General features: G+C 32.7%; 1 protein-coding gene across 1 annotated transcript in view; it reads left to right on the forward strand.

The window, feature by feature from the left end:
* Positions 1–12,747, forward strand: part of LRRIQ1 (leucine rich repeats and IQ motif containing 1) — a 264,993-nt gene that overhangs the window by 45,147 nt on the left and 207,099 nt on the right. Inside the window, exons 9-10 of the mRNA XM_090275671.1 lie at positions 418–570; positions 2,555–2,705. Of these exons, the coding sequence (XP_090131797.1) occupies positions 418–570; positions 2,555–2,705 (304 nt within the window). The remainder of the gene's footprint in view (positions 1–417; positions 571–2,554; positions 2,706–12,747) is intronic.

Below are 12,747 nucleotides of genomic sequence, written 5' to 3' on the forward strand. Positions count from 1 at the left end.
ACGCTCAATCCACTGAGCTAAACCAGCCAGGGCAGAGTCTATAGTAATATCTCAATAATATGATATATTGTAAATGTATGGTCTTCAAGTGTTTGAAAAATACCTAAAATTACTATTCATGATTTGTTTTACCATAGATATTATATGCTTGGTTATATTATAATACATTATTCAGTAGTAAAGAATTACTTATACCTTTATAATATAGAAAACTTGTAACAGAATGTTGTTTGTATTCCATGGTTCAGGTCCCAAAGTCTCATCAACTTATGGCATCAGACTCAGACCTGAAGCACAGAATCACCTTATCTATGTCAGATGCAAAAGGAGATGATCTGCTTAGATAAGACTTCTCTGAACTCAGAGATTATTACTGTTAGATAATGTTGTGTACTCCAATTTTCTTGAATTCTCTAGGTTACAAGAGTAACATTTCAAGATTTGCCAGGTTGCAGTCTTTCCATACTGGCAGAATGTACAAACCTTCAGTTTCTGTCTCTTCGACGCTGTGGGTTAACTTCTTTGCACAACCTGAATAACTGCAAAAAACTGAAGTACATTGATGTACAGGTATGTCCTCTGTTCTCATTATTTATCTTGTAATAAAATATAAAATGGATTCATCTTTGCATTTCATAAATGACTACTTTGAAAAAAAATTACTAAAGTGACATGTAACTTATGTTGTAAAGAGATCAAGGACCAATGTTTCTGAACTATAGAAGGGAAATCATTAGACAGTATGACCTGGACATTACTTATCTCTATTTACAGATGATTGTTCTTGTTACCTTTTTCTGTATAACAAATAACCACATTAGTTAGTAAATTAAAACAACAGCCATTTTATTTCTTCATTGTTCTGGGGATCATGAATCGAGGCATTTCTTCTGCTTTTTTTTTGTTTTGACTGAGCCTCTCATATAATTTGCAATTTGGGCCGGGATGTCTAAAATACCATTTCTTAATTATTGGTACCTTGGGAAATTATCATTTCTTAATAAGGAGTCAGTTTTGCTCCATGGTAATGGTTTTCTGTGACTCTTGATTCTGCCCACTGTGCTTTTGACTCCATCCTCAAGGCATATTTCCTTGTCTCCAAGAAGTGCCCTTTTTTACAGCTGAGCATTTTGCCAACCAATTTCTTTCCCATAGAAAGTGTGGAGTGGGGCACCTAAAGGCTTCTTTTAATTTTGAATTATGTCCTTTTCAATTCAAACTAGTGGTACTTTCACCAATATGGTTTTCTTTTAAAACATTGTAGGCTTTCTTTGTTTCTTATTAAGTTCACTTCACTAGACAAGGATATACTCATACATGTTTTTGAGAGATGCTGTGGACTATACCCTTAAGATCCTTAAAGGTTCATTTATTATCTTTCTGAGGTCTAGAAAAAGAGAATTGTTGTTGCATATTTGACGTATGATCTTGACACTGATAACAACATACAAGGTCTGTCCAGAAGGTATCCAGTCATGTAGTATGAAAATTAGAGACACATTGAAAAAGATACAAGATACAAGGAACATTGTACATAGGACAGCAATGCCTCAGTCCCTTTCAAAGAAGGCACTTTGGGACCTCACAAGTTCTCTCAATTTGCATCAGCTGCTCCATCATATATTCCTGAATGTCATTGACAGTCTGAAATCTCTTCCCTTTCAAAGGTGATTTTACTTTTGGGAAAAGCCATAAGTCACAGGATGCCAAATCTGGGTTGTAGGGAGGCTGAGTCACCTGGGTGATTTGATGTTTTGCCAAAAACTCGGCACAAGATGTGATACATGAGTGAATGTGTTGTCACGATGAGGCTGCCAACCACCAGTTGCCCATAGCTGCAGCCTTCTGGATCATCTGAATAGTTTCCTCAGAGGAATGTTCAAGCTTAATGCAAAATTTGATGCAGATTTGTTGCTCTACTCAGTCATTTTTAATGTGACAGTCACACAGCACACATGTTCACTCAATGGCATTTACTGCCCCTACTGACTAGTACAGTGAAGTCGTCATTGTTCACACATGAGCATTCCAGTCCACTCTCCTTGGCTGCCAGGTTACATCAATGTCACACAAAACTTTCTTGTTATATTAACAATGGCTGAACTTTTTCAGGACAGACCTTGTGTATGTATTGCAAGATGTGTATGTGTATTGAAAGTACAAACTTATACATGAGATGTATACTTAATAAATGATATTAGTATTCTTGGGAGAGGAATGAACTGGGGAGGGGAAGTGGGAGATTTCACCTTTTTCAGTGTTTGGTTTCTTTAAAATTATCGTTTAATATTAACTCTTGTTCATTTAGATTGAAATATTTATATGATCCTTTGTATTTTCTATATTTTAAAAGATTATTAATAAATACATAGTTAATTATTTATTAGATTACTCATTTAAAAAATCTATATAGAATAACACTCTGCATGGTTATCTTGAAAGTTAGACATTTAAATATTTATTTGGAGATTATATCTCATTCTCTTTTTGCAAGCTTTAATTTTCAAAAATAAGCCATTGGAGTAAAACCAATTACATTTATTCTTTGTTTTAGGAAAATAATATTGAGACTATCAACTTTGAAAATTTGGAAAATCTCTGTGTTGTTCTTCTTAATAAAAATCAACTGACTTCTTTGCATGGTTTGGATGGCTGCCCTAATATCCAAAATCTTGAACTTTCACATAATAAAATCACTCGAATTGGTGAGAACAATGGAATTTGAATATATAGCCATTTATTTCTCATGATTATATTTTATTTCATTTACTTTTTTTAAATAGGCCACCATCCATAATTTATTTTACTTATGTTATACTTATTTAATTTTTATTATTTATCAAGGGAATAAAATAAATTTTAATATATATAAAAGGAATATACTCCCACCAGTGACAAATGGGAAGTTGTTAGAAGCTCCTGCTATTAGTAATATATTCACCTCCTATTTCTTTTCTTATAATTAGTAGTGATCTGAGCTCTACTGGGGAATATAATGCCCTAGGTTGGTGCCATTATATTTTTATGAATTCTATGCTTTCTGGTGGGAGCTGTCATAACTGTTCCTTGGTAAACCCTTTAATCACTGCTTTGCTTTCCTACGTACACCACTTGTATTAACTTTTTCTTCTTTAGCTAAGGTCACTAATACCACCTAGAAGAAACAATTCATCTTAATCTTCTCCATTCCTCCATTTGTACATTTGTATACCTATATATCTATATCTCTTTCCATTTTCATACTTTATAATTCATATAATTCAGCAACAGAACTATTGTTTTTCTTTCTTTGTTTAAAGCCAGTCCTTCTATTTCTATAAATATACCTGTCAGTCTCCACAGGTGCTTTATTCCATCATTTATCACCTGTCTTATGTCAAGTTTTCCTACTGCCACTCACTTCTACCATCATCTTCTCTCTCTCACACTTTGCTGACAAGTTTTGTGAGTGTTCTGTTCTTGCTCTCACTTTTTACTACCCAACTTCTCTTTTCTACTGACTGAAATTCAACTTACTTCTATACTGTTTCCAGTATGGTAATTCTAAAATAGAAATCTGTTATTTTTTACTACCTGGTTTAAACTTCTCTGTTATTTTTTTATTATTTAACTTGTGAAATTTTCAAGGGACTTGACAGGGGCTTAAATAATGATTAATGAATAATCAAGGATTGCCAAAAAATTAGAAACTATATCAAAATTTTATTCTGGTACAGTACTAATGACCTAAAGTTTTGGACCCTTCAAAAGCACTATCCTTCCTACATCCTCTGCCCTATAATTATTAGGAATATGATCTGGATGGAAATATCAGGGAGTGGTATGGGAGCAGATGGAGGTAAAGGTAAGCCAATGTTCTGTGCTTAGGCCTGGTTCTATTTAGGCCTCCTTGATAGTTTTGTTTGTTTGCTTATGGGCTTTTTTCTTCTGTTTTTTAATGTTGAAAATTTAAAACATTTACAGAATAAATACATGAAGATTCACATAAGCATTTTCAACATTTGTTTCATCATTACTTTTTTTTTCTTTCTTAAAGCAAATCCCAAAATGACATAATTTCATTCTTTCATGCTTTAGGAGATAGTTTTTAATAATATGGTCCATTCTTACTGAACCACAATGTATTGTGACACCTATTACAGTGAATGGTGATATCTTATATCAACTGAATATCTGTAATCCAAGTTTTCTCATTTTTTCAAAATTATCTGAGTTGATTTGAAACATAATACAAACAATGACCACATATTATATTTACATAGGTCTTTGAAGTCTCTTCAATCTGCAGGAATCCTCCCACTTTTTCAACTCATGCCACTAATTTATTGCAGAACCTATATTAATTGTCCTATGCAATGTCCCACATTCTGGATTTTTTACTTCCTTTTAGTGTCATTGGAATTGTTTCTCTAATCCCTGCATTAACTGTAAATGAGAGTTACCTCAACAAGCTTGATTAGATTCAAATTCAGTCATTCCTGCAGGGCTTTTTCATAGGTGGTACTCTGGGTATCATATTGCCTTACACTAGGAGTCATATAGTGTTTGTTTGCTTTTGATGGTGCTACAGTTGTCATTGGGTACAGCTAGTAATAACCTAAACTCTCCATTATAAAGATCTCTACCAAGCATTTACATATTATTTTTACCCATTAATTAATGCGGCCTGAATCAATTAATGCAATGGGGGATGCAAAAAGTGAGTTTTCTAATTTGATCATTTCTTCCATAATTTTTAAGCAGAAATCCTTTATTTAATAACTGTTTGCTTATCTTGAAATAATGTGTAGAGGAAAGGCAGGAATAAATGCCTGTCTTTGTATAGACAAATTTTTACATTAAAGTGTTAGTGGCCCTCATTACTTTCAATGATTCTAAATGAATTTTTTTTGTTTTATTTATTTTGCTTTGTTTTTACACTGTTTCTCTCTTTCCCCCTCTTTCTTCCCCTTAATCCTTTTCTTAGTATTCTTACAAACTCATATATTTTTTATAATATAGAATATTTCTGCCAGTTGTCTTATACTTTTTGATACTTAAATTTTCCTGTCCTGTGAATTTGATCAGAGATATAGAATATTGATATCTTCATTTCAAATTTACTTTTTAAACTTTATAGTATTCCCTTTTGCTTCCATTGTAATCCTTGGTTAATAACAATGTTAACATAACTTTTTACAATCTTTTATAATATTCATAAAATAGGTTCAAAACAATAATGACAATATTACTAAGTATGAACATACTAAATTGATTTTAAGATTTCTTTGCATTTCTTTTTATCCTTGTTCTTTGGTCCCAAAATGAAACCTGAAATTTATATCTTTGTGATTATGTGAAGAATTTAAAACGTATTTAGTTCACTTTTCCCGTTTGGTTCAATATTATTTTTTGATATGCTAAACAAATGTTTCCCAAGTCAAACTATATTTTTTAAAAAATGCATACTCAAAGATATTGTGCTTTCATGCCTGTCTTTTTTACTCTGCTCTCTTATCTATTTTTATATATAGATTGCTTTGTATATATGCATATATAACATGTATATGCAATAGCATGTGTTTCACACGTGTACATACGTGTTTCTAAATATACATACATGCACAGCTATCTAAGAAATATATTTATACATGCTGGTCCTTTCTCAAAATATAGAATATTTTAAGTACTGTGCTTTATCTTTTTTTTTCACTTAACAACATGTTTTGGGGTTCATAGCATTTTTTTCCTATGGCTTCATAGTATTTGATTGTGGGATAGACCAGAGTTTATTTCATGAGTCCCTGGTTGATAGACATTGAATGGTTTCCATTTTTCCACATTGCCATAAGGACTGCTGTGATACCCTCATCATTTTACACTTTATCAGATAAATCTTTAGGTTAATTCTCCACACTACATGTTTTTGGAGCAAAGGACATCTGTGATTTAGAAAGATTTGTGCCAGATACATTCTACATGGGTTGTATCAATTTGTATTCTTATCGTTAATACATGCTATATCAGTTTCTTCTACTTTCTTCTGTTTATGTTCTTTTTATTTTTTGATTAAATATTTAATTATTTTACTTTTTGTCATTTTTTCACTGTTGTTGACATAAATACTTAAGTCTATAAATTTTCCTCTGAGTACTGCTTAGTCCATAATTTACAATACATAGGTGTTTTCATCAGTTCTGAAATTTATGACGTATTTTATATTTTAGCTAAGATTTTAAATTTCTATATAAAAAGAACTTCTTTGTTGTTATTCTTTCTAGTTTTATTGAATTATATTCTGGAAATGATTTTATGCCATTTCTTTTTTTTTTGGAATTTACTGTGATTTTTCTAATATGTGGTCAATTTTCAGTAATGCTTCATGTGTACTTCAAAAGGAAGCTATTATTTTTATTTCAATATAAAGTTTATTTTTCCTCTTTAAGATCTACCTTAGTGATCACTTGTTTTAGATACTTTATATTTACTTGATCTAACTTGGATTGAGGGAGTTGAGCTAGTTTAAATTAGTCTGTTATCAGCATATTTCTTTTTGTGTATCCATTGGTTTCTGCTTAATGAACATTGCTCTATCCTGTTTCATAGAAATTCTTAACTGTGTTGTCTTCATTGTGAATTCTAGCCTAGAAAATTGTAAGTTCTGTTTTTGGTCTCTTTACTGCTTTTGAGACTAGATTCTATCTTGTCTAATATAGTTTCTTTTTGTATGTATTTGTCTTTTTGGCCCTTTAAAAAACAATTTTCTTTAATCTTTCTGAATCACTTTGTTGTAGATATATACTATTATGCAACATACATTTGTGTTTTATTTTTTGATCCAAGTTTAAAAGTTTTTCCCTCATATAGACCATGGACATTTGCATTGATTAACTCAACTTACATAATCGGTCCTGTAGTGTCATCGCACTTGGGATAACGCTATCTCTTTCTGGTGGGAGACCTTGTTGACAATACATGGGTTCTTCTACCACTAGAGCACCTTCATTTCTTATGTACCCATTCAATGTCCCTAGGACTCCCTCTGTATGAATGTGGATTCAGCCTAGAGTCTTTTGGTTGAGGATACTTACTGCCTTGCTTAGAAAAAAATTCAGCTTTTAATTCTTTATTTCCTATTTAGAATGGAAAGATAGTTTGTCAGAATTTTTATTTTTTGCTGTTTATGAAATTCTTGAGGAGGTATGAGGAGAGCTGGATTTAGGCAGTCACAATCATCTCCCATTTTTTTTTAAATTTGAGGAAAATACAGTGTTTGCACAAAGCAAGCTTTTATTTTGCAAATATTTCAAAGCACATTTTTGAAAATAGTATAATATAATATATAATACACTTCAGTCTGTTTATTTGCCTGTGTTTCCTGCTTTAGGACCACTCATGACCTCTCCCATATAGAAATATTAATACCTCTGATGCAAAATTTTTATTAAAATTTTAATTTAATATACATAGAAATAATTTTGCTGTTGTTGGAATGAAAGCAAGTGCATTGAAATGTAGGTTACTGTATTGACACACAGTGAAGCAAGCTTTAAAAAATTAAAAGGCTGTTTGTAAGAAGAAATGCTTGAACACTCATTTACTTCATTTTTATTGCCAGCAGTGCTGTATGGGATTTTTTGTAGCTATTTCCTGGGATAGGATATGTGCAAGATTTATGTAAAAACTGCCATCATATTAATTGATGTTCCTGAGATATCTCTATGTAGTACAGAGCTAACAAGGTAAGAGACATCTTTGCTGTCTTTTGAGTACAGTGAAAACACTGTATTTATTGAGTGTGAGTAAAGTATACATGAGAAAGTAGATTTTCTGAAAACTAGTTGCAGTCTGTTTTTCATCTTCAGAAACTGCTTACAGAGATTTTGGTTAAGTGAAAAGCATAGATTTTGTCTTTCAATGACAAATTGATGCTGAAAACTCTTATGAAAGGGCACAAAGGTAGATTTATGTTTATGAGTTAATAAGTTACTATTTCATGCTATATTTCTATGTAGGTGAAATAAAATTGGAAGCAAAGTCAGGTATTTTACATTTGTAGTTTCAAGTTTAATTTGTTTCTAATTCTTACAAGCTATAGTTATTGCAATAGTTAACATGTAATATCAGTGCTAATTATTCTTTTTATTAGAAAACATTAATACACATTTTTATTTGATCTTTGCATCTAAATGGATGAAGCTACTGTGTCAGTTTAAGACAATTTGTTAGAAATTATTCATGCTGAATATTTTTCATTCTAATTAAACTGTTTAATTGTAGAAATAGAAACACAATATAAAATATGTTTTTAAAAATTAATTTTAAATTTAATTCTATGAAAAATAATTATAAAGTTAATATATTTTTGTTATTGCCTTTAATATTTAAACATATTGTGTGCTGTTGGTATGGAAAGGGAATTTTAATTATTAATCATAACTAAAATATAAATTTAAAATAATATTTCTAAGGTATATATGTATTGAGATATAAATTATTCTCTGGTCAAATATAACAAAAAATAAGCTATTATTTTGGAGTTTATAGGGTCATATAAATTTTGTAGTAATAAAAAAATACTCTACATTTTTATATAATTTTCTATGATTGGTTCTATATTGGTAGCAAGTTTTTGATTATAGCATATCGTAAATGCACAAAATAGTTACTCTAAGTTTATTAAGTTCACTAGGTTGATAATTTTAAAGGTGAATTTATTTTAATCAAACAAGGCTTTATTATACTTTTTTATTAATTTAAAATCTTTTATGTTTTCCCTTTGAGTTACATGGTTATCTTTTATAATTCAATTTGGGTAAACTGTAGTTTAAGTGTTAAGGTTTTTATTATTATTATTATATGTTATGCTTTCTTCTGCCCACAATTTATTGTAAGTAAATTTTAGGCAAAATTGGTAAAACATTTTGTTCTGTACAAGTAATGTAGAAATGTATTTCTTGAAAGGATGTTGCTATAGTGATTATTAAAGTTTACAAGATTCATCTGTGGGAAATCTTTTGTATTTTAAGTTAGTATTTTTGATTTTTAATGAATGGCCAAAGGAAATGAAAAATAGGTAATATATAATTTATAATCTAGTTTTTTTGTTATGTGACATTTTATTGACTTTCTAGAAGAAACATTTGAAACTAATTTTGAAAAATATTTATAAAATGGCAAAACCATTTTATAAATTTATTCTAAAAAATACAACTTAAAATAATAAATATATGAATAGATAACATTTTTCCACCTGGCATTATTTTATTTGTTTTATTCATATTAATTCATTTCTAATTACTATGAGTTAGGTACTGTTAAATCTTTATTTATTTACATTTAGTTAAGATAACTGAAGCACAGAGAGGTTCATTAAATTGTCTGAGATCACACAGTTAGTAAATGAAAGACCCAGGATTTGAAACTCAGCACTTTACCCCTAGTACCTAATTTTTAAATTGCCCCTTTATACTGCCTCTCTAATAAATATGCATTTAATATTTAAGGTATTCATTTTTGTTATTTTACTATAGTACAATTCTTTATGCTGCAAAACATAATGAGTTTAAGGTTTATTCATTGATTAATTTACTATGAGAAACTTTATTGAGTACTTACTATATCTCAGCACTTTTCCAGACACTAGAACACATCATTAGAATATTGCCGAAGATGCAGTAATAAACAAAACAAATATCTTGACTTTCTCCAAGATTATCCTAGTGATAAATATTTATACATAGAGAAAGATTAGGGGTAAATTGCTATATCTCATTTGTTGAATATTGGTAAACATAAAAAGAAGTATGATTTTAATGTGTAAGAGCAAAGGTTTTATTTATGAAGCTTCTGATCTGCTATTTTAGGAAAGTTTTAATCTGGAAAAAAAGTTTGTTTTTTAAGTATATTTTATTGATTATGTTGTTACAGTAGTTTCAATTTTTTTCCACTTTGCTCCCCTCTGCCCAGTACCCACCTTCCCTCCAGCAATTTCACCTCCCCCTTAGTTCATGTCCATGGGTCATGCATATAAGTTCCCTTTCCTATATTATTCTTCACATTCCTCTGTCTATTTTGTACCAAACAATTATGCTTCTTAGTCCCTGCACCATTTCCCCATTTCTCCTCCTCCCCCCACCCAGCTGATAGCCCTTCAAATGATCCCCATACCTATAATTCTGTTCCTGTTCTGGTTTGCTTAGTTGGATTTTATTTTTATTTTTTAGATTCAGTTGTTGATAGTTGTGAGCTTGTCATTTTAATGTTCATAGTTTTGTGCTTCCTTTTCTTAAGTAAGTCCCTTTGACATTTCATATAATAATGGCTTGGTGATGATGAACTCCTTTAGCTTCAGCTTGTCTGAAAAGCACTTCATCTGCCCTTCCTTTCCAAATGATAGCTTTGTTGGATAGAATAATCTTAGTTGTAGGTTGCCTTTCATCACATTGAATACTGCTTGCTAGTACCTTCCTGCCTTCAAAGTGTCCTCTGAGAAATCAGCTGATAGTCCTAAAGGCACCCCCTGTAGGCAACACTCCGCCTCTCTCTTGCTGCCCCCAGGACTCTCTCTTTATCTTGCACCTTTGACATCTCAATCATGATGAGTCCTGGTGTGGTCCCCTCTGGGTCCAGCTTGCCCAGGACCCTCCATGCTTCCCGGACCTGTATGTCCATATCCTTCGCAAAATTTTGGAAGTTTTCCTCATTTTTTCCAATTCTTGCTTCCTCATTCTGCACCGGTTGACTGTCCTTTTTCTTCCTTATGTTCCAAATCATTGATTTGAACCCCGGTTCCCTTCCTTTCACCATTGGTTTTGTGTGAATTTTCCTTTATTTCATTTAGCATGGCCTTTACTTCTTCTCTTATGCTTTTGCCATACTCAAACATATCTGTCAAGCCTGTGAGCATCTTTATCACCAGTGTTTTGAATTCTGCATCTGTTAGGTTGTCTATCTCCTTGTCGCTTAGTTCTCCCACTGGAACCTTGATCCGTTCCTCCTTTTGAGCCATATTTCTCTGTCTTCTCATTCTGACAGGATCCTGTGTTTGTTTGCCTCCATGTCCCAAGTAGAGCTGTCACTCCTGTTACATTGTAAGGGGCAGAGCTTTAGGGATTCGTCAGTACAGAGCGACCCGTTTCACCACCTTGTGGCTATGTATGTGGGGGAGGGGTCCGAGAGGGAACAATGCTGCCTGCCCAGCACTCACCCCTTTTCCAGGCACCTCTCCCAATTCTTCACTGACTGGCACCCCTCTAGCTGCTGCCCTGGCCATCATTCCCAGAGTGGGTGGCTCTGCGGTCATTCTAGGACCGTGGGGGTGTTTTAAACAAGCGAACACTGCTGAGAGACGCAGTTTCTGCCTCCACCCCAACCCCCACTGGTCTTCACAGTCAGAAGCAATGAGGCTTGATTTTCCCTGGTGCTGGGACTGTGATCTTTGAGGTCTGGTGAGGAGCTGGGAATGCTCCCAGGTGTCCCTCCTGATTTTAAAATGTGTGACTGTATTTTCTGCTGGCCTGCTGCTGCTGCTGTTGCTGCCGCTGCCACCACACTACATTCTCCCCACCCCGGCTCCACCCCTCCTACCTGTCTGGATGAGTATTTCTTCTTTATATCTTTGTTTACTGGACTTTCATGCAGTTTGATTTTCTGGAACTTCTGGTTGTTTCTAGTTTTGAGGTAGTTGTATTTCTTCTTAGTTGTAGAGGGAGATGCAGCATGTCTGTTTACGCCTCCATCTTGGGCAGAAGTCCAAAATGTTTTTTTAATGCCAGAAATTAATTTGTTTCTTTATAAATTTCAGGTAATATATTTCTAAAAATATTGTAAATTGAGTCTTTGATTTTTTTCCCTGCTGTCTTATTTTCAGATCATATTGCTTTCTGGAAAAATGACACCAGTATATGATAATAACAAAAGGTACTGAAATAATTCAGCATTTTCATATAGCTTTATTACTATGTTGTGGCTCATAGGGGAAATGTGGCTGGGTTAATTCTTGCTTCAAAATGTTGGAACATTAAAAAAATAGCGAAGTCTATAAATGTTTTTATTATATACTTAGTGAATCCTTTGGATTCCACTAGATGGTGGTAGCTTACTCTTTTTCTTTTTAATTTAATCTAATTAAATTTTTAAAAAATTAAATTGTTAGGCTGACATTGGTTAATAAGACTATATAGGTTTCAAATGTACATTTCTATGATATGTGATCTATATATTGCATTATATGCATACCACTCGAAGTCAAATCATTTTCCATCACCATATATTTGGCCCCCCAACCCCTGTCCCTTTGGTAACCACCATGTGATGTCTGTTTCTATGAGTTTCAGTTTTATATCCCACATATGAGTAAAATCATATGGTTCTTAGCTTTTTCTTACTGCCTTATTTTATTTAGCATGATGTTCTTGAGGTCCATCCATGTTGTTGCAAAGGGCAGTATATTATCTTATCTTATTTTTAAAAATACACTTTATTGATTATGCTGTTACAGTTGTCCCATTTTCTTCTCCCTTTGTTCCCCTCTACCCAGTGACCCCCCCCTACAGTTGTTCCCCCCACCTTAGTCCATGCCCATTGGTTGTGCATATAGTTCTTCTCAACATCTTCCTACCTAATCCACTCCCTCCTATTATGCTTCTTAATTCCTGTATCATCTTCCTCCCTTTCCCCCTCCCCTGTCCCTGCTCACCTCCCCCCATATATTTCCCATACCTATAATTCTTTTCCTATTCTCATTGCCTACTTAGTTTGCCATTG

The sequence above is a fragment of the Furipterus horrens genome, unplaced genomic scaffold (assembly GCF_987537825.1).
Source record: "Furipterus horrens unplaced genomic scaffold, mFurHor1.1.pri manual_scaffold_4, whole genome shotgun sequence".
Lineage (NCBI taxonomy): Eukaryota > Metazoa > Chordata > Mammalia > Chiroptera > Furipteridae > Furipterus > Furipterus horrens.